This window comes from Gadus morhua, chromosome 22 (assembly GCF_902167405.1).
Source record: "Gadus morhua chromosome 22, gadMor3.0, whole genome shotgun sequence".
Taxonomy (NCBI): domain Eukaryota; kingdom Metazoa; phylum Chordata; class Actinopteri; order Gadiformes; family Gadidae; genus Gadus; species Gadus morhua.
In genome coordinates, this window is record NC_044069.1 from 87,851 (window position 1) to 115,000 (window position 27,150).

Genomic DNA, 27,150 nt, shown 5'->3' on the forward strand with positions numbered 1-27,150 from the left:
TCTGCCGCCCGACTGCCGCCGTTGGGCCGTAGTGTAACGGCGTCTCACAGTCCCGCTCTGTAGAAGAAAGGGCTCATTGTTAAAACATGTAGAGACTCGCCATTATTCATAATCCAGCCATCATTGAAATATGCTTTGTTCATATTACAGCAACTCTCTGTGTTCATTTATTTTGTAATTGCGGTTAAATTCCTTAATTTGTTTGTGCATTTGAAGTTGTGACTGTTCTGTTAATAAACGCACTATGAAAAAAAGATCTGAAACCACTGTCTGACTCGCATCACAACAGCTACTAATGCCGCCTTCACAACAGCTCGGAGGTTCAGAAGCTCTTACGTGCCTTTACGTAAACCTTCCCTTTTTCCGAAATAAGAGTGTTCAGTATCGCCCCTCAGAAGCCCCTCAGATCGTTCGTGAGACTAGACGTCATAACTACAGGTGTGGATGCCCGTATTTTGGACCTCTGCGCTTCTTTGCTGAATCAGTTTTTAGAACTGATTACGATGGTTGAACATGAGCAAGAATTGATCAGGTGATGTTTTTAATTGTATGCTATAATGTATTGTAATGCAAATGTTAGAATGGGTGCTAATGGTGCGTTCCAGAGCCCATCCAAAGCAATGTGATGTGGGACTTATCCTACCTGAACTGTACTAGCTCCTACTTGGTGAATTGGGGGTAGGTCGATCACCCCCCAGTTCGATAGTAGGGGGTTCCACTTCGACGGTGGGATGTTCCACTTCGACAGGCATTCCAGTGCCCTTTTCTTAGTTGGAGGTAGGATAAGTCCCACGTCCCACTGGTTTGGATGGGCTCTGGAACGCTCCATTAGTGCTTGCTGCCAGTTCCCTTTAGTCTACCAATGAAACGGGCGGCCATTGTTGTGACGTGATCTCAGAGGACTCGGGTAGCTCTACTTCCGCTCGAAAACTGAGTTCAAAGCACTTTCCTCCGAGGTTGAACTCAGACCCAACAGAGTTCAAAGCACTTTCCTCCGAGGTTAAACTCAGACCCAACAGAGTTCAAAGCACTTTCCTCCGAGGTTGAACTCAGACCCAACAGAGTTCAAAGCACTTTCCTCCGAGGTTGAACTCAGACCCAACAGAGTTCAAAGCACTTTCCTCCGAGGTTAAACTCAGACCCAACAGAGTTCAAAGCACTTTCCTCCGAGGTTGAACTCAGACCCAACAGAGTTCAAAGCACTTTCCTCAAAGGTTGAACTCGGACCCAACAGAGTTCAAAGCCCTTTCCTCCGAGGTTGAACTCAGACCCAACAGAGTTGAAAGCCCTTTCCTCCGAGGTTGAACTCAGACCCAACAGAGTTCAAAGCACTTTGCTCCGAGGTTGAGGTCCGAACCTCCCCGAAATTAAGCGTTTTGATCACTTTGACATCGCAACAGCTACTAATCACTATCACCAATGCATCACAACTGCTGCTAATCACCTTCACTATGACTTCAAAACAGCTACTAATCACTATCAACTAATTGGAATATATCCACATTCACACGTTGAAAATATTCTAGAAGTTAAAAGGGCTTTAGCTACAATGTAGATGTAGCTGCAGCTAATGCTGCTGTGTTTATGAAGCCTGGAAGTGATAAGTGAGTATTGATCAGTGAGTATTGACTATCGATTAGTGATCAGGGAGGAGGGAGTATTGATGAACGATCACTGCTCAGTAGATAGTGATCAGTGATCAGTGTGTAGGACTACTAAAAGTGTGTGTAGTGTCTCTGCCTCACCACCAGGGGCGCCGTTTTGTCTCATTGGACGACGACCTTAATCCAAGATCTGCTGAGTTCACCTCAAGTGGCCCAGTGGCTTGGTAGACCGAAGCCTTCTGAACTGTAGATCGTTTCTAGTTTAAGGTGAACTGACACTATCAGCGTGGACACAAGCAGCGGAACACTAAGAACTCTTACCCTCCTGCCTAAAAATACTAAATCACCTTTTAAACAACTTCCCCATTAGGACCCTGAGACCAGGAGGGTAAGTGCGTCCTAGGAGTTTGAGTGTATGTTTCAGTTTAAAGTGTTAGTTATATTGTTGGTTAAACTGTTAGTTAGTTAAACATTGGGTTAGCTGTTAGGGTTATGTTTACTTATATATTGGTTTATCATTATGCATTTCATCCTTCTGTTTGGCTGATCTGATGATCAACACACACACTGAGCAGAAGGTGATGTAGGAGGAGGAGGAGGAGGTGATATAGGAGGAGGAGGTGATATAGGAGGAGGAGGGGGTGATATAGGGGGAGGAGGAGAAGGAGGGGATATAGGAGGAGGAGGAGGAGGAGGTGGTGATATAGGAGGAGGAGAAGGAGGTGATATAGGAGGAGGAGGAGGAGTGGAGGAGGAGGTGGAGGAGGAGGAGGGGGAGGTGATATAGGAGGAGGAGAAGGAGGTGATATAGGAGGAGGAGGGGGAGGTGATATAGGAGGAGGAGAAGGAGGTGATATAGGAGGAGGAGGGGGAGGTGATATAGGAGGAGGAGAAGGAGGTGATATAGAAGGAGGAGGGGGAGGTGATATAGGAGGAGGAGAAGGAGGTGATATAGGAGGAGGAGGAGTGGAGGAGGAGGAGGTGATATAGTAGGAGGAGGGGGTGATATAGAAGGAGGAGGAGAGAGGAGGAGGGGGTGATATAGAAGGAGGAGGAGGTGGCGCTATAGGAGGAGGAGGAGCAGGAGGTGATATAGGAGGAGGAGGTGATATAGGAGGAGGAGACATGGAGCAGGAGATGATATAGGAGGAGGAGGTGGAGGAGGAGCAGTGGGAGGAGGGGGAGGAGGAGGAGCAGTGGGAGGAAGAGGGGGAGGTGATATAGGAGGAGGGGGAGGGGGAGGGTATAATCACTGGACGACCCAGCAGAGACCTAGAACCACAGAGAGAGAGAGACAGGGGTTGGGGGAAAGAGAGAGTGTGTGTGTCTGCGCCTACATGTGTGTTTGTGCATGTGTGTCTGTGCATATGCGTGCGGGCGTGTGTGTGTGTGCGTGTCTGTGCGTATGCATGTATGTGTGTGTGTATCGTCGTATGCATGTCTGTGTGCGTGGGTGTGTGAACACTGATGATAAGAGAGTATAGGGGGAGAGGGGACAGATTGATTTATGGATTAAACTCCGTCAGGGTTTGGGATCAAAACTCAAGAAAGGGAGAGTGATTTAGACAGAGTGAGAAGTTGTGAGGGAGTGAGAGACGGAGGAAGGTTATGGGAGTGAAGTAGACCGCCTCAGAGCACAGGATTCAAAGAGTGAGTGGTGCCCAGGTGAGTGAGATAAACCATCTCTGTTGATCTCTCTTTCTGTATTCTTCTTTCTTTCCACCCCCCTGTCTGTCTGTATATCTCACTGTGAGTGTGTGTGTCTCTACCCTGTCTGTCTGTATATCTCACGGTGTGTGTGTTTGCGTGTGTGTGTGTGTGTCTCTAACCTGTCTGTATATCTCAATGTGTGTGTGTGTGTGTCTCTACCCTGTCTGACAGATGCATAAGGTGTCTTATGTTGTTGCTTTAATCCTCTTCACCATGCACCGCGAAAACTGTGTTGAAAGGCGGCAGAAGTCAGAACATTAATGGATAAATGAAGGATATGAAAAACAGTAATTCACAGAAAATATCACGTGAATAGTTGCATTTTGCAACTATTCCAAAAGTAGTCACTTACAATGTGTTGACTGCTTTCCCATGAGGAGTACTTAGCATGTTTAGCATGTCGGGGTACTTAGCATGTCACGCCCCCACGCCTCTATGACCCAGGTGTGGGGGCGTGTCTTGATTATGAGCCAGGTGTGGGGGCGTGTCTGGATTACGACCCAGGTGTGGGGGCGTGTCTGGATTACGACCCAGGTGTGGGGGCGTGTCTGGATTACGACCCAGGTGTGGGGGCGTGTCTTGATTATTACCCAGGTGTGGGGGCGTGTCTGGATTACGACCCAGGTGTGGGGGCGTGTCTGGATTACGACCCAGGTGTGGGGGCGTGTCTGGATTATGACCCAGGTGTGGGGGCGTGTCTGGATTATGACCCAGGTGTGGGGGCGTGTCTGGATTACGACCCAGGTGTGGGGGCGTGTCTGGATTATGACCCAGGTGTGGGGGCGTGTCTGGATTACGACCCAGGTGTGGGGGCGTGTCTGGATTATTATCCAGGTGTGGGGGCGTGTCTGGATTATGACCCAAGTGTGGGGGCGTGTCTGGATTATGACCCAGGTGTGGGGGCGTGTCTGGATTACGACCCAGGTGTGGGGGGCATCTGGATGGACAGAGCAGCGTGTGGATTAGCACCCCGTCCCAGGATTACCACTGAGCCTGCCGGCTGATTTGGCGACGGGGAACCAGATTAAACTCTGATGAAGTCGCCCTCCCGAAGATCCGTCGGTGCGGGGGTATGGATGGTTACCGTGGTAACCACCATGGTGAAGATGATGATGTCATAGTTGTAGCGATGGCGATGATGAAGACGATTGGTGAGTGTGTGGTTCTCACCAATGTGAGGGTGATGAAGTTGAGGGTCATACTCACGCTCTCCATTTAGGTCCTCACATGTCTCTGTCTACCTTTCCCCCTCCTAAATCCTCAGTCCCCCTCTGGCCTCTCTGAGGTCCTCAGTCCCCCTCTGGTCTCTCTGAGGTCCTCAGTCCCCCTCTGGTCTCTCTGAGGTCCTCAGTCTCCCTCTGGCCTCTCTGAGGTCCTCAGTCCCCCTCTGGCCTCTCTGAGCTCCTCAGTCCCCCTCTGGTCTCTCTGAGGTCCTCAGTCCCCCTCTGGCCTCTCTTAGGTCCTCAGTCTCCCTCTGGTCTCTCTGAGGTCCTCAGTCCCCCTCTGGTCTCTCTGAGGTCATCAGTCTCCCTCTGGCCTCTCTGAGGTCCTCAGTCCCCCTCTGGTCTCTCTGAGGTCCTCAGTCTCCCTCTGGTCTCTCTGAGGTCCTCAGTCTCCCTCTGGCCTCTTTGAGGTCCTCAGGCCCCCTCTGGCCTCTCTGAGGTCCTCAGTCTCCCTCTGGTCTCTCTGAGGTCCTCAGTCCCCCTCTGGCCTCTCTGAGGTCCTCAGTCTCTCTCTGAGGTCCTCATTCTCCCTCTGGCCTCTCTGAGGTCCTCAGTCACTGTGTGTGTCAACACTCCCACAGATTACAGACCTACCTAACCCTCCAGGGATTACTGCCCATGATTAAAAAACGCTGTCGAAGACAGAGATTATTAGAGGTATTGGTGTCCTGGGGGAGAGGGGAGGCTAATGCTACGTTCACAGAAGGAGGAGGAGGGGGAGTTCATGAGGTCTGCAGGCTAACCCCGCGACCCTTGGCCATGAATTAGCGAGGGAAATCCTTGCTAAGGCGTGGCCGTTGATCTGTGATCAGGAGGGAAACCGCTGGACTTCCCCTTTTAATGACTGCATAATCGCCGCAGCAACGCCAAGGCATCATCGCACTGAGGAGGAGCGAGCGCACGGACAGCTTCTGAGGCTTCTACCGACAACCCACTGGGCGAGGAAGTCTGCGTCGTATGGACAGGGAACCGTGCTTGAACCGCGCTGGAACCCTGCTCTACCAGAAGCCTGCTCTAGAACCCTGCTCTAGAACCCTGCTCTACCAGACTAGACCTTGAGCTGCGTTCCTTCTCTTCTTGTTTTCTCTGAACTCTGAACTCTGAGACTTGAAGGTTAATGATGACGGGACAGAGAGCGATATTTGATGGATCTGATTGGCTGAAGCTGTAGCCTGCTAGGCTGTCCAAGGATACATCCTAAGACCTTTACCCATCACTATCATTCCTCTCCCTCTCCCCCCCTCTTTCTGTCTCTTCCCCTCACTGTCTCTCTCTCTCCTTCCCTCTCTCTCTCTTGATCTCCATCTCTGTGTCTCTCTCTCTCCCACCCAGCCGTCACAATGCTTGAGAACATGTCCCGGCGTGGGCGGTCCCTGGTGTCTCTGTCTCTCACCTCATTGGCCCTCACGCTGTCCGTCATGGCCTTCTGCACCTCCTATTGGTGCGAGGGGACGCACAAGGTGGTCAAGCCCCTCTGCCTGTCCCCTGTCAAGATGAAGAACTGTGGACAGAACATCAGCCAGCCCTACACCACAGGTAACATATCTAACTAGCTAACTAACTAACTAACTAACACAGCCCTACACCACAGGTAACATATCTAACTAACTAACTAACTAACTAACACAGCCCTACACCACAGGTAACATAGCTAACTAACTACTTACACAGCCCTACACCACAGGTAACATAGCTAACTAGCTAACTAACTAACTAACTAACACAGCCCTACACCACAGGTAACATATCTAACTAGCTAACTAACTGACTAACTAACACAGCCCTACACCACAGGTAACATAGCTAACTAACTACTTACACAGCCCTACACCACAGGTAACATAGCTAACTAGCTAACTAACTAACACAGCCCTACACCCCAGGTTATATAGCTAACTACTAACTAACACAGCCCTACACCACAGGTAACATAGCTAACTGGCTAACTAACTAACACAGCCCTACACCACAGGTAACATAGCTAACTAACTAACTAACACAGCCCTACACCACAGGTAACATAGCTAACTAGCTACCTAAAACAGCCCTACACCACCGGTAACATAGCTAAGTAGCTAACTAACTAACTAACACAGCCCTACAGCACAGGTAACATAGCTAGCTTGCTAACTAACTAACTAACATTGCCCTACATCACAGGTAACATACCTAACTAGGGTTACATGCTGCCAGTCCGACATGCCGCCATTTCGACATGCCCCCATCCCGACACCTTTCAGTACCGCCATTCCGAAAGTCTATCAATCAGTAACGCCAAGAGGTCAACATTGGGGGATCATAAATATTTTGTTCAAATGTGTTCAACCAAAAAGTAGCCATGTCAGTATTATTTATCTGTAGCCTAATTTATTTGATTCATTCCAAATCTTAGTTGGGATGATGTATAAAATAACCCATTCCATCAATTGACGACATGCATTATACAAGTGTGTTTCGAGTGGCGGGGCGTGCACTAATTAAACATGCCCTGGGAATGTATAAATATTCTATGAAACTTAAAACTGGACCATTTATTGGTTAGAGTTGGATTTAAACTCAATGCAGGACTGCCTTCAGATGCTCCCAGAGTGTCTCAAGGAGATAAATGACTGGATGGGGGATCATTTCCTCCAACTAAACAATAGCAAAACAGAAGTTATCATCATTAACCCCTCCAAATTCAAAACACCCATCTTCACTGACCTAGGTAGTCTAACCTCATTCCTAAAACCATCTGCTAGAAACCTCAGCGTTATTTTTGATTCTGATCTATGCTTTAATAAGCAAATCAACTCGGTCGTGAAGAACAGCTTCTACCAGCTCAGAATCATCTCTAAAATAAAGCACTCCCTATCATACCACAATCTGAAGAACAGCTTCTACCAGCTCAGAACCATCTCTAAAATAAATCACTCCCTATCATACCACAATCTGAAGAACAGCTTCTACCAGCTCAGAACCATCTCTAAAATAAAGCACTCCCTATCATACCACAATCTGAAGAACAGCTTCTACCAGCTCAGAACCATCTCTAAAATAAAGCACTCCCTATCATACCACAATCTGGAAATAGAAATCCATGCTTTCATAACATCACGGCTGGAATACAGTAACTCCCTCTACCTTGGTCTCCCTCAGTCCTTCATATCACGCCTCCAAATAGTCCAAAATGCAGCAGCAAGACTGTTGACCGGGTCAAAGAAACCACCAGTGGCGGAGCCAGAATAATTTTATAGGGGTGGCCAGACTGGGACCAAAATTCTCATAGTGGTGGCCACATAAATCAGAAACATGATTGTTTTCATTAAGCATCTAAAGTCGGCTTTACCTGATAGTATTAGGCCTTTTCATACCGCTGACATACCAGGCCGCGGAAAAAACGACTAGTTTATTCTAACTATTCTAGTAGTCCCAGTCCCCAATCCTGGAGTTAATTTAAACACACCCATCTAGAGGGTACATCTAGAGAAAATAAGTCCATTATTTTAGTGTCTCATTTTTTTTTTGCGATTTTCACTGGCTACATATTGTATCTGTCAGTTTTCAAATTTGCTGAAGAAAATGTTAAACTTCAATAATTGTTCATAGTCAACTTATTTAGTGCATTTATTTAAGCTCTCAACAGCATAACCATACAGCTTCGCCTTCGCCACATCGCCGGGAAAACACGGCACACGCAAAGTACATCCATGGAATCAGCCGTTCAAAACCAGTCTGCATGAATCGTATGACAACTGGATGGCAGGGGATGCGGACAAGGAATACACCGCAGGGGAGAACATGAGAGCCCCAGCTCGCCGCATAGTAGCCTGGGCGCTTTAAGCGTGGAACAAGCTGGATGTGTGTGTGTGTGTTTGTGTGTCACTCTGTTCGAGCCTGCATGAGAGTTCAATGTTGTCATTAGCTGTTACGTCTTTCTGACCAATCGCAGTTCAAGGCCGACCTCGTCTGTACCACTTCGGGAGGGGGCGCTCAGTTACTCCCCTCTAGACAAAATCGAATTGGTTGCGACGTTGACCCGGCGCCCCCCGAAAAGTTAACGGGCCACAGTGAATTCTCCCAACTCTCCCGATTACCACACAGGCACGCACTGCGTGTGCGTGCGTGCCTGTGTTTGTGTGCAGGGCAGGCGTTATTCAATTGCCTGGTAAACATGTAGGCCTACGGTAATATTCATACTGGTTTAAATAATGCATTTGATAGGCTATTTCCCATCGTTGCTGAGCAAGAGTGTTGTTCGAAAGTTCAGTGATAGAAAACAAATAATAGCCCGGGCTATTTACGTTTTACGGTACCTGTCATGCACCTACCCGATGTCAAGTGGACCGGGTTGAATTCACTGCGGGTCTCTCTTATATCCATCTTACCAAAGACATTTTGGTACTGTCCTTCTCAACACTCTCTGATCTCACTAAAAGGCTAGCAGCACGAAACAGCATAATCGACGAGATGCGCTATGCATAGAGAAGAAAGAATAGAAAGAATGCATGGACACGGCAGAATTTTGCGGTTTTCACACGCTACAATGTTGCATCTGTGGCTGCTGGTAATTCAATCACAAAGAAGTAAACTCTACTCGCATTGGAATCTCCCGTTTTGTGTTGCAGTAAAATGCGTCCTTAAGGGAACGACAGATATGCGAAAATAGCGTTTCGATTTTTTTTTTTTTTTTTGGCCCGGTCGTAGGGGTGGCCAGCGGGGTGGCCGAAGTTTGACCAATGGTGGCCACGGCCACCCCTGGCCACCACGTGGCTCCGCCACTGCATACCACAATCTGAAGAACAGCTTCTACCAGCTCAGAACCATCTCTAAAATAAAGCACTCCCTATCATACCACAATCTGAAGAACAGCTTCTACCAGCTCAGAACCATCTCTAAAATAAAGCACTCCCTATCATACCACAATCTGAAGAACAGCTTCTACCAGCTCAGAACCATCTCTAAAATAAAGCACTCCCTATCATACCACAATCTGAAGAACAGCTTCTACCAGCTCAGAACCATCTCTAAAATAAAGCACTCCCTATCATACCACAATCTGAAGAACAGCTTCTACCAGCTCAGAACCATCTCTAAAATAAAGCACTCCCTATCATACCACAATCTGGAAATAGAAATCCATGCTTTCATAACATCACGGCTGGAATACAGTAACTCCCTCTACCTTGGTCTCCCTCAGTCCTTCATATCACGCCTCCAAATAGTCCAAAATGCAGCAGCAAGACTGTTGACCGGGTCAAAAAAGTGGGAGCATATCACTCCCGTTCTTGCTTCCCTTCACTGGCTGCCAGTACAACAAAGGATCATTTTCAAGACTGTTCTTATGGTGTTCAAAGCCATCAATGGTCAGGCCCCATCATACATATCAGCAGAGGTGTCAAGTAACTAAGTACAAATACTTCGTTACCTTACTTAAGTAGAAATTTTGGGTATCTGTACTTTACTGGAGTAATTATTTTTCAGCCTACTTTTTACTTCTACTTCTTACATTTTCACGCACTTATCTGTACTTTCTACTCTTTCTTACTTTTTAAAAATGGCCTCGTTACTCCTATTTAATTTCGGCTTGTTTTTATTCCGCCGGCGTTCAAAGAAAAACCTATCCAGATAATCTGCGCCATCGGATAGAGTGAATTTGATTGGTTGGATGAGAATAGAAACATATACCATTCTTACACCCTATTGGTTTATACTTGATACATGGCACCTGCGCATGACCAGAGCCCATCTACATTCAGTTCACATATATGGTTCTTAAATGTATTTGCATTGTACTAATATGCGTTCATTTTCAATGGGTATAAATGTGTCTGAAACAGGTGCATCCCAATTTTTTCAACATTAATATTATAGTCATTAGATGGCCTTTAGAAAAATGTTTTGTGGGGCAGTGTGCTATAGAGGTGTGCTGTGTGTGTCATTAATTCACAGATGGGATAAATGCAGAGACCAAATTCCTTGTATGTGTGAGCATACTTGGCAAAAAAAGCTGATGGTAATTCTATAGGCCCCTGTGGCACGGCCTACGCTTTTGTCCTTAATGGCATTTTTTTCCCCTTGCATTACTTTTACTTTAATACTTTAAGAAGTTTTGAAACCAGTACTTTTATACTTGTACTTAAGTAAAAAGCTTGAGTTGATACTTCAACTTCTACAGAAGTATTTTTAAACGCTAGTATCTATACTTCTACTTGAGTAATGAATGTGAATACTTTTGACACCTCTGCATATCAGACCTTTTACACCCCCATTCAGCCACCAGGTCCCTTAGATCCTCTAATAAGGTCTTCTACACATCCCCCGCTCCAGACTGAAACAAAAAGGTGACCGGGCCTTCGCTGTAGCTGCTCCACGCTTGTGGAACCAACTGCCACCCGACATACGTGATGCCCCCTCCATTTATGCCTTAAAATCAAGGCTCAAAACCCATCTGTACAACCTTGCCTTCCCTCCCCATCAACTATCTGACCTCTGCACTATTGCCTTTGTTGTGTGTGGATGTCCGGTTTCATGTCTTTTAGTTGTATTTTATTCTATTGTTATTTTGCCTGCTGAATGCACTATGTACAGCACTTTGGTCAGTGCAAACTGTTTTAAATGTGCTTTTATAAATACATTTTACTTACTTACTTACTTACCACTATTGGAGTGGATTGGACGAACATTAGAACAAAATTAATTGTTTGGAGTGCCGCGTCAGAACAATCAAGGAATGGACGCAGGTAACTCCATATCGGCCCAAAGGCAATACAATAAGCTTTACAAAAAAGAAAGGCGAGAATATAGCCCGCCCCAGACCCACCCCTTTCCAAATAAATTTTCGAAGGGGATCAATAAAAATAGACCAACAGTTTTTGCCCAATAGAAGGGAAATCCGTTAAACATAGACTGTTATGCAATATCCCAGACTTTACTTTTTACCTATAGGTTTCCACTAAAAGGGCCAGTAAATATTCCCTCGTGGGCCGGATCTGTGTGTGTGTGTGTGTGTGTGTGTGTGTGTGTGTGTGTGTGTGTGTGTGTGTGTGTGTGTGTGTGTGTGTGTGTGTGTGTGTGTGTGTGTGTGTGTGTGTGTGTGTGTGTGTGTGTGTTTGTGTGTAAGACGTCAACCTCGTAGAGCTCCAAAAACATCACCTGAACACAGAGACAAATGCTCTCCGAATTAGCCTACACATATTTGTACGAGTGAATTTGCTCCAAAATCGAATTGTTTGCTGACTGAGCCTGACTGAGCCTGCTGCTGTGGAATCAGGTGGAGACAGGTGTCATCAAAATTGGCCCGTGTGATAAGCAACGCCTTTACGGTGGGAACGCTGCGGTTTATCTCGTCAGTCCAAGTATTGTTCATGATGGAATAAAGATCAGTTCAACGGGAGCATTAGTGCCAGGCAGCACTCAGCAAATTATACATTTATTTTTGTTTTGTAATCTCCCTGCTTCTGAAAGGAGCCAACATCTCCGGCCAGCGCTCGTCCGCCCAGTGGACGAGCGCTTTCCACTGTGCAGATTAAATCGCGCAGCCTTCCACTGTGCGATTATCCCTGTTGCGATGCCCCTTACATACACCACAGGTAACATAGCTGACTAGCTAACTAACTAACTCACACAGCCCTACACCACAAATTACATAGCTAACCAGCTAACTAACTAACTCACTAACTTACACAAGTCTTACACCAGGCAACCTAGCTAACTAGCTAACATTCTAACACAAGATATAAACCACAGGTAAAGTAAGTAACTAACTAACTGCAGTCCTACACAACATGTTCACTAACTAACTAGCCAACTAATCTACTTACTAATCAGCCGTGACTACAGGTAAACCCAGCTGGGTTGAGGATCCGTGTGTTCCTGAAGCTGTGCGGCTGAATGAGCGGCGCGCGTGTTTCTGCTGTAATCCTAATCCTGATATATGCGACCCAATCTGTAATCCAGAGTCTCTCGTGGCTTTAAGACTTTAAGACCCTTTGTTCTTCTGTCTGGATTAATATGAACGACCAGCAGATTACAGACCACTTCCCCCCCCCCGCACACACACACACACTGAGATGATCTCCAGGGCCCCCGGAGCTCTCCGGGGCCCCCGGAGCTCTCTGGGGCCCCCGGGGCTCTCTGGGGCCCCCGGAGCTCTGGAGGTCCGCAGCCTAGGTGACGAGAGGAAATGATGGATGGCGATTCGGAGAGATGTTGTTTAAAAAGCGATTCTGTTCCTGAGCATTTCTGATCGCTACTTTGCTCTTCTTCCTCTCTCCCTCTCTCTCTCTCTCTCTCTCTCTCTCTCTCTCTCTCTCTCTCTCCCTCCCTCTCTCACTCTCACTCTCTCTCTCTCTCTCTCTCTCTCTCCCCCCCCAGAGACCCCCACCCCGGACCCCCAGGGCCCCCTCCCCAACGGGACACTGTCGCCACGGCAGCGGGAGGAGGCAGCGCGTCTGCGTCAGAAGGCCCTAGCCAACGCCGTCCACTACCTCTGGGAGACGGGCGAGGACAAGTACATGCTGCGCTACTTCCACACGGGCTTCTGGCACTCCTGTGAGAAGCACAATGAAGGTGAGGGGGGGGGGGGGGGGGGCTTCTGGCACTCCTGTGAGATGCACAATGAAGGTGAGGGGGTGGGGGGGATGACCAGCCGACCCTCGTGTTAGACGATAGCGACACGATAGCAACACGCACTGATTGGATGATGGGGATAACTGCCTTGTCTTCTGATTGGTGCCTGCAGGGCATGACCAGGAAGAGAAATGTCGGAGTTTCATCGAGCTGACTCCGGGGGAGACGCAGGGTCAGTTCGCCTGAAGTCTGAACTTTGACCTCTCAGCTTTTTTCTCTTGGATCAATTGATCGGTGGATTGATTAATGGATTAAAGGATTGGTTGAATCATAGATTTGTCAATAATCCAATTAGTTGGTGGATTTCTTAATGTGTACATGAATTACTAATTGTCAAATGGCTAACACAGCACATCAAATATTCCGATTTTCAAATGAAAACATTAAAAGATGATTTATAATTTCATTGATTGGTTTGCTAGCTAAGTGGTGCCTGGTGTCCGTGGTTAATTGGTTAACGGGTTAATTGGTTAACGGGTCCCCAGGTGTGCTGTGGCTGTCGGTCATCAGTGAGTTCACGTACATCGGCCTGCTGGCCACCGGCTTCCTGCTCATGTGTGTGGAGAGCATCTGTCTCTGCGCCCGCAGGGAGATGAACGCCCTCAAGATCAACGCCTACGCTGCCATGTGCACCGTGCTCTCAGGTGGAGCACACACACACACACACACACACACACACACACACACACACACCATCAACCCTAACAATCACAGCTGCACTAGTCCATTTGTCCAATGCTGAATTACACACAGAACATAAAACTAAGTGCGTGTGTGTGTGTGTTGTGACATGCTGGCTCCATGCATGCAACATGAACCGGGGAGACCACGCTATTTTCACATAATAAGTAATTTATTATATAATAAACATAACAATAAGAAGTGTGGTCCAAGTCAGTATAAATGTAAGTAACCAAAAAGGTAATGTAAATATCAGTCCATGTGAATACAAAGGAAGACAAAGGAAAGCCAATGCTGGGAGGAGGGAGAAGCCACGTCTGCTGTCTGGGCAGGCTCTTTATACTGCCACCGGTCCATCCCACACCTGCCGACAATCTCCTAATCAGGAGGGAGAGAAACACAGGCATACACAGCAGGGGCGGGGTCAAAGACCCAACTGGGTCGTCACATACCCGTGTGTGTGTGTGTGTGTGTGTGTGTGTGCGTGTGCGTGTGTGTGCGCGCGTGGTTGCGTGCGTGCATGCGTGCGTGCGTGCTTGTGTGCGTGTGCGTGCGTGCGTGCGTGCGTGCGTGTGTGCGTGTGTGTGTGTGCGCGCGCGCGTGCGTGCGTGCGTGCGTGCGTGTCTGTATAGGTCTGATGGGGATGATGGCCCACATGATGTACACCACAGTGTTCCAGATGACGGTGAGCATCGGACCCAAGGACTGGAGGCCCCAGACCTGGGACTACAGCTGGTCCTTCGCGTGAGTCTCCCCCTCCAGCCATCCTTCAGTTGTGGGCCCCGCCCCCTGACCCTGACCTCCGCCCCCTGACCTCCGCCCCCTGGGCTCCGCCCCCTGGTCTCCACCCCCTGACCCCTGACCTCCGCCCCCTGGTCTCCGCCCCCTGACCCCTGACCTCTGACCCCTGCAGCATGGCCTGGCTGTCCTTCAGCTGCTGCATGGCGGCGGCCGTGGCCACGCTGAACTCCTACACCAAGACGCTGATCGAGATGAAGCACCGCGCCCGCGTGCGTCTGGAGGACGCCCACCACGCGGCCCTGGCCCCCCCCTACGACCAGCTGCTGCCGGCCCCCCAGGCCCACGCCCAGACCCAGACCAGCCCGGGGGCCGCCGTGTACTCCGTCAGCCAGCTGCTGTGGCCCCGGGGGGCGATCGGGCCGCTGGCCTACGGGGCCGGCGGGGCCCTCCTGGTGGGCGGGGCCGGCGTCGGCGTGGGGGGGCTGCCCGGGGTAGGGGGCGTGGTCAGGGGGATGGGAGGGTTGATGGGAGGGGTGGGGGTCTCGGGATGCAGTGGGGGGGGGGGCATGGTGGTGGTGGAAGGCTGTGGGATGACGGGCTGCGAGGACTGTGAGAGGGAGATGGACCCCCTGGACCCCATGAACCCCATGGACCCCCTGGACCCCATGGACCCCATGAACCCCCCCATGTACCCCCTGGACCCCGTGGACCCCATGGACCCCATGTACCCCCTGGACCCCATCTACCCCCTGGACTACGACCAGCAGGACGACAGGGACAGCTCGCCCTGCTGAGACCGTGTGTCCGTGTGTCCGTGTGTCCATGTGCTTGGCTGAGGTTATGTGTGTCCTTGTGTAAGTGTCTGTGTATGAATGTGTCTGTGTGTGTGTGTCTCTTTTTCTGTGTGTGTGTGTTTGTGTGTGTGTGAGGGGGTCCCCTCTACCAGCTCTGACCCCCCCTGGAGGGGGTCCCCTCTACCAGCTCTGACCTTCCCCTGGAGGTGGTCCCCTCTACCAGCTCTGACCCCCCCCTGGAGGGGGTCCCCTCTACCTGCTCTGACCCCCCCTGGAGGGGGTCCCCTCTACCAGCTCTGACCCTCCCCTGGAGGGGGTCCCCTCTACCAGCTCTGACCCTCCCCTGGAGGGGGTCCCCTCTACCAGCTCTGACCCTCCCCTGGAGGGGGTCCCCTCTACCAGCTCTGACCCCCCCCTGGAGGGGGTCCCCTCTACCTGCTCTGACCCCACCTGGCGTTGGGATTCCATTGAGGGGAGAAATTAGACGTTGACAGACAATCAGCAGTTGCAGTCCCATGTACAGGCCCATGTTTCTCACTAAATTGTGAGTATTTGCACCCTTTTTATGTTCATACTACACTGCTAAATAGAGCGTACACACATTATTTTCGTTAATTTAATTCTTTATTGTCTTATTTAGTGCCGGTGAATGGGGTACTCAGCTGAAAGAATATCTGAGAGGGGGTTAGGGTTACACAAGAGGGGGTACACTAGTAGAATCATGGTGAGAACCACTGCTTTATGTGACTGAAGGTTACGTCACTACTCTGACTTGGACCAAAACCTCTTGGCCAAACCTTTCCAACGGACTGGAGGTTGAACTGAAGATGCTCTTATTGTACTTCTATGTATTGTCTGCTCTTCTCAAAGGCTTTTGAGAGGTAGCAGTACAACCCTGTGATGTCAGTTCTTTCACATTAAAATATAATAATATAACAATGAAATGCTGCTCTTTGTCGCTCACAATATGAATTCAAGGAAAGGTTTTATGAAGATGATCCTAGATGATGGCTGGATGGATGAATAGATGAATGAATGAATGGATGGACAGACAGACGGATGGTGGGTGAATGGATGAATGCATGGACAGATAGACCGTTGGTGGGTGAATGGATGAATGAGTGGACAGACAGACGCTTGGTGGGTGAATGGATGAATGAGTGGACAGACAGACGCTTGGTGGGTGAATGGATGAATGCGTGGACAGACAGACGCTTGGTGGGTGAATGGATGAATGCGTGGACAGATAGACGGTTGGTGGGTGAATGGATGAATGAGTGGACAGACAGACGCTTGGTGGGTGAATGGATGAATGCGTGGACAGACAGACGCTTGGTGGGTGAATGGATGAATGAGTGGACAGACAGACGCTTGGTGGGTGAATGGATGAATGCGTGGACAGATAGACGGTTGGTGGGTGAATGGATGAATGAGTGGACAGACAGACGCTTGGTGGGTGAATGGATGAATGCGTGGACAGACAGACGCTTGGTGGGTGAATGGATGAATGAGTGGACAGATAGACGGTTGGTGGGTGAATGGATGAATGCATGGACAGAAGACGTCTGTCTCTGAGAGGAGGATGAGCGGAGATATGGGACCGTCCTCTGGGCTTGGGAAGACAGATGTTCAGACCCCAGATTAAGGGTTAGGGTGTAATCTCCCTTAGAGAGACGGAGAGAGAATGATGGAGAGAATATAGTGTAGATAAAGAGTTCAAAGTTCATTTAGAGTAAAGGAGACTGGTTATGTTACGATCAGAGACGCCCTAATGAAAACACCACCAACCATGCGTTAATTTAGCACAATCAATATTCAATTAAAAAAGGAAGACTATTTCATCTTTTTATTCTCACATTTGTTTCTAAAAATTCCATAGAGTGACTACATATCTCAACAATTTGGTTAAATTGTCAACTTTGTTATCATAGGAGAGAGTTTGGTTCCTTCATTCCACTGACTGAACAAACTGATAAAAATATATATCTGTAGCATACATCTGAATATCTCTATATATATATCTGAAGTGTGATACCCTGCTAGTGAAAAGGTGGCTGTGGTTTGTTGGGTGCTGGACGTGGCGATACAGTGAACTACGGGGCAGATGTTTGGTTAAAACTAGGTCAAGTAAGAGCAGCAGGTCTAGTGCTTACGAAACCAAACTAATCTGTAAGTGTGGCTACAGATGCAGGTCAGCGCTCTGCATCTGGACAGACAACACAGAAGCTGTACGTTCTTATTTAACTACATTGAAAACAGCTGGGATTCGAGATCTGTGGTTGAAGGTTACTAGGTCAACTTTCAAACATCAGTCAGGCCTGCTTAGAGTGAATAAGTCAACTCTGCTTTCTAGTTCTTTCGACCTTTGTTCAATGGCTTAGCTAACAGCATAAAACTTTCACTAGCCTCACATATAAACTACATTTACGTCTTAGCTATCTTTACATCTTAGCTAGCTTCACACCCTAACTGTCCTTACATCTTAGCTAGTTCACACCCTAACTATCCTTACATCTTAGCTAGCTTCACACCCTAACTATCTTTCCATCTTTAGCTATCTCCAAGTTGTGATCATGTGATCGTGTCAGGTGACGTCCGGTGATGGATTAGGTTTGTTTTGAATTGTTCTTAGCGGACATTCCTGACAACTCTACTATACAGGTAAGAAACTGTTTGTGCATTATTATTTTACATCCGATTAAGTCATTTATCAAAACATCAAGCTGATTCTCCCTCAGAATCCAGTCGCCATTGTTAATCAGAAACATATCATAATGGACCTTAAATCATCTAAATCAAATCAGTTAACTGTCACCCAGGCTCGTTTGCCTCTAATTTGGGTATGAATAAGCATGGACCATATGAACCAACTAGGGCCTATTTGGTCGGTTGGTACTGAATCAGTTGCAGGGCGGCGTCGTTGTCCACGAGGCCAGCAAGGAACTCAGCTTCAGCCACGCGGTCTGGGGAGAGACACCACAACCAGAGGTCAGAGGCCGTACATACTGACAATGGGAATATCAGAAAAGTGGAGTCTTTGATGTCATAAAGATCCACGGCTCTACGTTACCAGTCTTAACTGCGCCCTGAGAATGTACCATCGACTCAGGGTTCGCCCTCCATGCGGGGGCTGCCGGTTCAACCCCCGCTGCTTAATGGTAAGGAGGCAGAGAACAGTCCCTACTCCTCGCTCCACTCACTCACTCACTCACTCACTCACTCACTCACTCACTCATCCGGTCGTTCCTCGGCCCCGCTCACCGTCCTCTCCTTTATCGAAGCAGCTCCACAGTTTGTCGGCTCTCTTGTCGGGGGTGCTCTCATCACTGGGCAGCCCAGCGAGCTCCTCCGCAGGGATCAGTTTGAAGATGGCCTGTTCGGGGAAAGGAGCAACCTAAGGTCAAACAGGTCTGAGGCCAGAGGTCATAGGTCACAGGTCGAGCAGTAACTGATTTGTTAGCTAATCCGTCTGGAGGAGGCGTGGTATATGTTTATCACTCGTTGGCTCTTTATGGTCTGGTGGTGTTTTTATCTATAATTATATTATTTTACGGCGATTGACTTCGCCGGTCAAAAACATTAGACAAAACACACAAAATGGAGGATCTTTAATGTCTATAGTTACTACATTTCCAGAGCTCTCTGAATGTTTGAAAATATAAAGTCGCTAGCTTGAAATCCACTCAAGAAACCAATTCTATTCTGGTCGCCTAGCAACCACTGCGTGAGTTGGCTCAGAATCTCGCTGTACCTTGCTGTGCTAAGCCGGGACCTGGCAGACCCCCTGGTCCCACTAATGCAGGACCTTAAGCCTCTTGGCACCCCTCTGATTTTAGACAAACAAAGTCATCAGATGGAAAGGTTCTTGGACAAGGCAGAGGAGACATTTATAGAGAGAGAGAGGTGAAATGGACAGTAGTAAGGAGGTCTTTGCATTCATTTGTCTCTTCCGAGAGTCCTGGCAAAAGAAGATTGCTAACCCTGGATGAAGAGAATCTGAATCCAATACGTCATTTAGAATATGAACCAAAAACGAAGGAGCTTTTTAAGTTCATAGGATGTTCCTTCCTAATTCTGAAATCTGGTTGTTTCACTCAAATTATAGTAATCCAATTGCTTTCTTAAATCAAACCTTAATGGACTCTTCTGCATGTGGCGGTGAAGGATTTTCATATCTTTGTTCTAGTTGGTTAGCCACGATCTGACTCTGACCGTCAACATCCCGGCGACAGCAAAGAAAGGAGGCTTCACTAACTGAGGTGCTTGAAGAGGGCACGTCTGCCACACCAGCTGCTGGGGAGCCTCTACAAGTCAGCCATCGAGTCAGTTCTCAGATACTGCATCACAGTGTGGTACGCTGCACCGCAGAAAGAGGATCACCGGCACCCATCTCTCCAGGCTGGAGGCCATCCATCACACCCGCTGCAACCGGAGGTGCCAAGGGCATCATCGGAGACCCACCCGGGACGCTGCCTCTTCACCCTCCTGCCCTCAGGAAGACGTCACAGTAGACTGAGCGCCCGCACGTCAAGACCGCAAAACAGCTTCTACTACTGAACTCGGCTCCCCTCCCACACTGATAATCCCCACGGGTTGTTCAGGGGATCCGCTACAAAGAGGCACCAGCCACTGCAGGACGATGGAAACCACGACGACAACCTAACCCCCCACCACTCACCGCGCAGATCTCTCTGACCTCGGCCTTGGTGATGTAGCCGTTCTTGTCGACGTCGAACAGCGAGAAGGCCCACTCCAGCTTGCGGGCGGTCTTCCCCGTGGACGTGAGGTGGAGGGCAATGATGTACTCCTTGAAGTCCAAGGTGCCGTCGTCGTTGGTGTCGAAGGAGCGGAAGACGTGGTGTGCGTAGGTCTGGGCGGAGCTGTCTGGGAAGAAGCGGCTGTAGATGCCCTCAAAGTCTTCCTTGGAGATGCGTCCGCTGGGACACTGCTTCTGGAAGTCCTCGTACCACTGGACGATCTCCATCTCCGTGAACTTGGTGTTCATCTTCAGCTCCTCCAGGATCTCCTTCGACACCGCGCCGCTCCTGGAGTTCCCCATGACCGGTCCTGAGGGCGCTGGGGTCTGGTCTGTGAGCCTCCAGGGGGCGTGGCCTGGTGTCTGAGGCTCCAGGGGCAGTGAGCCTCCGTCTCATTAGCTTCTTACTGGGATTGGTTCGTGTAGCGATGCCAAGGAGGATGGGGTGGCCTGCTGCCCGGGGCTGCAGGAGAGGAGTAAAGCTAGGATGTAAGCTCGTCGGTGTCGGGGGACCCCGAGAGACGTCCGCCCTATAGGGCCTCAAGGTCCCCTTCGATGTAAACACTGTAATGGTTCTACCTGTAGAAGGTACTGTAAATGGTTCTACCTGTAGAAGGTACTGTAAATGGTTCTACCTGTAGAAGGTACTGTAAATGGTTCTACCTGTAGAAGGAACTGTAAATGGTTCTACCTGTAGAAGGAACTATAAATGGTTCCACCTGTGCTATCTAGGAGCAAGTGGTGCAGCGATGCTCTGGTTGTTGCCGTGGAGACCAGGAGTCTGTGGTGCACTGGGAGGAAGGGTTCTGCTCCAGAGAGCCACTAGACAGATTGATTATAAAAGGGCGGAGGCTCCGTCTTAATGTATTAGTTATTCTTAGTTGTTGTTGTACAACTCCCACCTGCTGCTGATCTGTTGATCCTCTGTTTGGCAGGAGTCTCCCCTGCTGGGGAGGGAGGGAGGGAGGGAGGGAGGGAGGGAGGGAGGGAAGGAGGGAGGGAGGGAGGGAGGGAGGGAGGGAGGGAGGCTGGGAGGGAGGGAAGGAGGGAGGGAGGGAGGGAAGCAAGGAGGGAGGCTGGGAGGGAGGGAGGGAGGCTGGGAGGGAGGGAGGGAAGGAAAGGAGGGAGGCTGGGAGGGAGGGAGGGAAGAAGGGAAGGAGGGAGGGAAGGAGGGAGGCTGGGAGGGAGGGAGGGAGGGAGGGAGAGAGGCTGGGAGGGAGGGAAGAAGGGAGGGAGGGAGGGAGGGAGGGAGGGAGGGAGGCTGGGAGGGAGGGAGGGAAGGAGGGAGGCTGGGAGGGAGGGAAGAAGGGAGGGAGGGAGGCTGGGAGGGAGGGAGGCTGGGAGGGAGGGAGGGAGGGTGAGCCGCTCTAAATAGAGCCACATAGACCGTAGTAAGCAACCAACATTTCCTAAAGAACACAAATACAACAAAGTGACTTCAACTTAGTGAGACACAGAGACGGGTCATTAAGGAGCAGGTAGGGGTTAGACAGTACAGAGACAGGTCATTAAGGAGCAGGTAGGGGTTAGACAGTACAGGGACAGGTCATTAAGGAGCAGGTAGGGGTTAGACAGTGCAGAGACAGGTCATTAAGGAGAGGGTAGGGGTTAGACAGTACAGAGACAGGTCATTAAGGAGCAGGTAGGGGTTAGACAGTACAGAGACGGGTCATTAAGGAGCAGGTAGGGGTTAGACAGTACAGAGACAGATCATTAAGGAGCAGGTAGGGGTTAGACAGTACAGAGACAGGTCATTAAGGAGCAGGTAGGGGTTAGACAGTACAGAGACAGATCACTAAGGAGCAGGTAGGGGTTAGACAGTACAGAGACAGGTCATTAAGGAGCAGGTAGGGGTTAGACAGTACAGAGACAGGTCATTAAGGAGCAGGAAGGGGTTAGACAGTACAGAGACAGGTCACTAGGGAGCAGGTAGGGGTTAGACAGTACAGAGACAGGTCATTAAGGAGCAGGTAGGGGTTAGACAGTACAGAGACAGGTCATTAAGGAGCAGGTAGGGGTTAGACAGTACAGAGACAGGTCACTAAGGAGCAGGTAGGGGTTAGACAGTACAGAGACAGGTCATTAAGTAGCAGCTAGGGGTTAGACAGTACAGAGACAGGTCATTAAGGAGCAGGTAGGGGTTAGACAGTACAGAGACAGGTCATTAAGGAGCAGGTAGGGGTTAGACAGTAAAGAGACAGGTCATTAAGGAGCAGGTAGGGGTTAGACAGTACAGAGACAGGTCATTAAGGAGCAGGTAGGGGTTAGACAGTACAGACAGGTCATTAAGGAGCAGGTAGGGGTGAGACAGTAGAGACAGGTCATTAAGTAGCAGCTAGGGGTTAGACAGTACAGAGACAGGTCATTAAGGAGGGGGTAGGGGTTAGACAGTACAGAGACGGTTCATTGAGGAGCAGGTAGGGGTTAGACAGTACAGAGACAGGTCATTAAGGAGCAGGTAGGGGTTAGACAGTACAGAGACAGGTCATTAAGGAGCAGGTAGGGATAGACAGTACAGAGACAGGTCATTAAGGAGCAGGTAGGGGTTAGACAGTCCAGAGACAGGTCATTAAGGAGCAGGTAGGGGTTAGACAGTACAGAGACAGGTCATTAAGGAGCAGGTAGGGGTTAGACAGTACAGAGACAGGTCATTAAGGAGCAGGTAGGGGTTAGACAGTACAGAGACAGGTCATTAAGGAGCAGGTAGGGGTTAGACAGTACAGAGACAGGTCATTAAGGAGTAGGTAGGGGTTAGACAGTACAGAGACAGGTCATTGAGGAGCAGGTAGGGGTTAGACAGTACAGAGACAGGTCATTAAGGAGCAGGTAGGGGTTAGACAGTACAGAGACAGGTCATTAAGGAGCAGGTAGGGGTTAGACAGTACAGAGACAGGTCATTAAGGAGCAGGTAGGGGTTAGACAGTACAGACAGGTCATTAAGGAGCAGGTAGGGGTGAGACAGTAGAGACAGGTCATTAAGTAGCAGCTAGGGGTTAGACAGTACAGAGACAGGTCATTAAGGAGGGGGTAGGGGTTAGACAGTACAGAGACGGTTCATTGAGGAGGGGGTAGGGGTTAGACAGTACAGAGACGGTTCATTGAGGAGCAGGTAGGGGTTAGACAGTACAGAGACAGGTCATTAAGGAGCAGGTAGGGGTTAGACAGTACAGAGACAGGTCATTAAGGAGCAGGTAGGGATAGACAGTACAGAGACAGGTCATTAAGGAGCAGGTAGGGGTTAGACAGTCCAGAGACAGGTCATTAAGGAGCAGGTAGGGGTTAGACAGTACAGAGACAGGTCATTAAGGAGCAGGTAGGGGTTAGACAGTACAGAGACAGGTCATTAAGGAGCAGGTAGGGGTGAGACAGTACAGAGACAGGTCATTAAGGAGCAGGTAGGGGTTAGACAGTACAGAGACGGTTCATTGAGGAGCAGGTAGGGGTTAGACAGTACAGAGACGGGTCATTAAGGAGCAGGTAGGGGTTAGACAGTACAGAGACGGGTCATTAAGTAGCAGCTAGGGGTTAGACAGTACAGAGACAGGTCATTAAGGAGCAGGTAGGGGTTAGACAGTACAGAGACAGGTCATTAAGGAGCAGGTAGGGGTTAGACAGTACAGACAGGTCATTAAGGAGCAGGTAGGGGTGAGACAGTAGAGACAGGTCATTAAGTAGCAGCTAGGGGTTAGACAGTACAGAGACAGGTCATTAAGGAGGGGGTAGGGGTTAGACAGTACAGAGACGGTTCATTGAGGAGCAGGTAGGGGTTAGACAGTACAGAGACAGGTCATTAAGGAGCAGGTAGGGGTTAGACAGTACAGAGACAGGTCATTAAGGAGCAGGTAGGGATAGACAGTACAGAGACAGGTCATTAAGGAGCAGGTAGGGGTTAGACAGTCCAGAGACAGGTCATTAAGGAGCAGGTAGGGGTTAGACAGTACAGAGACAGGTCATTAAGGAGCAGGTAGGGGTTAGACAGTACAGAGACAGGTCATTAAGGAGCAGGTAGGGGTGAGACAGTACAGAGACAGGTCATTAAGGAGCAGGTAGGGGTTAGACAGTACAGAGACGGTTCATTGAGGAGCAGGTAGGGGTTAGACAGTACAGAGACGGGTCATTAAGGAGCAGGTAGGGGTTAGACAGTACAGAGACGGGTCATTAAGGAGCAGGTAGGGGTTAGACAGTACAGAGACAGGTCATTAAGGAGCAGGTAGGGGTTAGACAGTACAGAGACAGGTCATTAAGGAGCAGGAAGGGGTTTGACAGTACAGACAGGACATTAAGGAGCAGGTAGGGGTTAGACAGTACAGAGACGGTTCATTGAGGAGCAGGTAGGGGTTAGACAGTACTGAGACAGGTCATTAAGGAGCAGGTAGGGGTTAGACAGTCCAGAGACAGGTCATTAAGGAGCAGGTAGGGGTTAGACAGTACAGAGACAGGTCATTAAGGAGCAGGTTGGGGTTAGACAGTACAGAGACAGGTCATTAAGGAGCAGGTAGGGGTGAGACAGTACAGAGACAGGTCATTAAGGAGCAGGTAGGGGTTAGACAGTACAGAGACGGTTCATTGAGGAGCAGGTAGGGGTTAGACAGTACAGAGATGGGTCATTAAGGAGCAGGTAGGGGTTAGACAGTACGGAGACGGGTCATTAAGGAGCAGGTAGGGGTTAGACAGTACGGAGACGGGTCATTAAGGAGCAGGTAGGGGTTAGACAGTACAGAGACAGGTCATTAAGGAGCAGGTAGGGGTTAGACAGTACAGAGACAGGGAGCAGGTAGGGGTTAGACAGTACAGAGACAGGTCATTAAGGAGGGGGTAGGGGTTAGACAGTACAGAGACGGTTCATTGAGGAGCAGGTAGGGGTTAGACAGTACAGAGACAGGTCATTAAGGAGCAGGTAGGGGTTAGACAGTACAGAGACAGGTCATTAAGGAGCAGGTAGGGATAGACAGTACAGAGACAGGTCATTAAGGAGCAGGTAGGGGTTAGACAGTCCAGAGACAGGTCATTAAGGAGCAGGTAGGGGTTAGACAGTACAGAGACAGGTCATTAAGGAGCAGGTAGGGGTTAGACAGTACAGAGACAGGTCATTAAGGAGCAGGTAGGGGTGAGACAGTACAGAGACAGGTCATTAAGGAGCAGGTAGGGGTTAGACAGTACAGAGACGGTTCATTGAGGAGCAGGTAGGGGTTAGACAGTACAGAGACGGGTCATTAAGGAGCAGGTAGGGGTTAGACAGTACAGAGACGGGTCATTAAGGAGCAGGTAGGGGTTAGACAGTACAGAGACAGGTCATTAAGGAGCAGGTAGGGGTTAGACAGTACAGAGACAGGTCATTAAGGAGCAGGTAGGGGTTAGACAGTACAGACAGGTCATTAAGGAGCAGGTAGGGGTGAGACAGTAGAGACAGGTCATTAAGTAGCAGCTAGGGGTTAGACAGTACAGAGACAGGTCATTAAGGAGGGGGTAGGGGTTTGACAGTACAGAGACGGTTCATTGAGGAGGGGGTAGGGGTTAGACAGTACAGAGACGGTTCATTGAGGAGCAGGTAGGGGTTAGACAGTACAGAGACAGGTCATTAAGGAGCAGGTAGGGGTTAGACAGTACAGAGACAGGTCATTAAGGAGCAGGTAGGGATAGACAGTACAGAGACAGGTCATTAAGGAGCAGGTAGGGGTTAGACAGTCCAGAGACAGGTCATTAAGGAGCAGGTAGGGGTTAGACAGTACAGAGACAGGTCATTAAGGAGCAGGTAGGGGTTAGACAGTACAGAGACAGGTCATTAAGGAGCAGGTAGGGGTGAGACAGTACAGAGACAGGTCATTAAGGAGCAGGTAGGGGTTAGACAGTACAGAGACGGTTCATTGAGGAGCAGGTAGGGGTTAGACAGTACAGAGACGGGTCATTAAGGAGCAGGTAGGGGTTAGACAGTACAGAGACGGGTCATTAAGTAGCAGCTAGGGGTTAGACAGTACAGAGACAGGTCATTAAGGAGCAGGTAGGGGTTAGACAGTACAGAGACAGGTCATTAAGGAGCAGGTAGGGGTTAGACAGTACAGACAGGTCATTAAGGAGCAGGTAGGGGTGAGACAGTAGAGACAGGTCATTAAGTAGCAGCTAGGGGTTAGACAGTACAGAGACAGGTCATTAAGGAGGGGGTAGGGGTTAGACAGTACAGAGACGGTTCATTGAGGAGCAGGTAGGGGTTAGACAGTACAGAGACAGGTCATTAAGGAGCAGGTAGGGGTTAGACAGTACAGAGACAGGTCATTAAGGAGCAGGTAGGGATAGACAGTACAGAGACAGGTCATTAAGGAGCAGGTAGGGGTTAGACAGTCCAGAGACAGGTCATTAAGGAGCAGGTAGGGGTTAGACAGTACAGAGACGGGTCATTAAGTAGCAGCTAGGGGTTAGACAGTACAGAGACAGGTCATTAAGGAGCAGGTAGGGGTTAGACAGTACAGAGAGAGGTCATTAAGGAGCAGGTAGGGGTTAGACAGTACAGACAGGTCATTAAGGAGCAGGTAGGGGTGAGACAGTAGAGACAGGTCATTAAGTAGCAGCTAGGGGTTAGACAGTACAGAGACAGGTCATTAAGGAGGGGGTAGGGGTTAGACAGTACAGAGACGGTTCATTGAGGAGCAGGTAGGGGTTAGACAGTACAGAGACAGGTCATTAAGGAGCAGGTAGGGGTTAGACAGTACAGAGACAGGTCATTAAGGAGCAGGTAGGGATAGACAGTACAGAGACAGGTCATTAAGGAGCAGGTAGGGGTTAGACAGTCCAGAGACAGGTCATTAAGGAGCAGGTAGGGGTTAGACAGTACAGAGACAGGTCATTAAGGAGCAGGTAGGGGTTAGACAGTACAGAGACAGGTCATTAAGGAGCAGGTAGGGGTGAGACAGTACAGAGACAGGTCATTAAGGAGCAGGTAGGGGTTAGACAGTACAGAGACGGTTCATTGAGGAGCAGGTAGGGGTTAGACAGTACAGAGACGGGTCATTAAGGAGCAGGTAGGGGTTAGACAGTAC

At 49.4% G+C, this 27,150-nt stretch overlaps 2 protein-coding genes across 4 annotated transcripts; one reads left to right on the forward strand and one right to left on the reverse strand.

The window, feature by feature from the left end:
- The first annotated feature begins 2,929 nt into the window (after nucleotides 1–2,929).
- LOC115536189 (germ cell-specific gene 1-like protein) lies at nucleotides 2,930–16,299 on the forward strand. Of its 2 annotated transcripts, XM_030347931.1 has the most exons (7): nucleotides 2,930–3,269; nucleotides 5,870–6,073; nucleotides 12,893–13,087; nucleotides 13,260–13,319; nucleotides 13,633–13,791; nucleotides 14,461–14,572; nucleotides 14,742–16,299. In XM_030347931.1, the coding sequence occupies exons 2-7, from the start codon at nucleotides 5,878–5,880 to the stop codon at nucleotides 15,361–15,363; spliced, it is 1,344 nt and encodes a 447-aa protein (XP_030203791.1). In that variant the 5' UTR covers nucleotides 2,930–3,269; nucleotides 5,870–5,877; the 3' UTR covers nucleotides 15,364–16,299. The 2 variants fall into 2 exon arrangements, with proteins under 2 accessions (XP_030203791.1, XP_030203792.1); XM_030347932.1 differs by lacking the exon at nucleotides 2,930–3,269 and having other exon boundaries at nucleotides 5,237–6,073.
- An 895-nt stretch (nucleotides 16,300–17,194) lies between these two features.
- On the reverse strand, nucleotides 17,195–20,990 carry LOC115536191 (visinin). 2 transcript variants are annotated; one of them, XM_030347935.1, is made up of 4 exons: nucleotides 20,811–20,989; nucleotides 20,042–20,582; nucleotides 18,625–18,736; nucleotides 17,195–18,326 (listed from the first exon to the last, which is right to left on the reverse strand). In XM_030347935.1, exons 2-4 carry the CDS (start codon nucleotides 20,420–20,422, stop codon nucleotides 18,241–18,243), a joined length of 579 nt encoding a protein of 192 aa, XP_030203795.1. In that variant the 5' UTR covers nucleotides 20,423–20,582; nucleotides 20,811–20,989; the 3' UTR covers nucleotides 17,195–18,240. The 2 variants fall into 2 exon arrangements, with proteins under 2 accessions (XP_030203795.1, XP_030203794.1); XM_030347934.1 differs by having other exon boundaries at nucleotides 20,042–20,990.
- Between the last annotated feature and the right edge of the window lie 6,160 nt (nucleotides 20,991–27,150).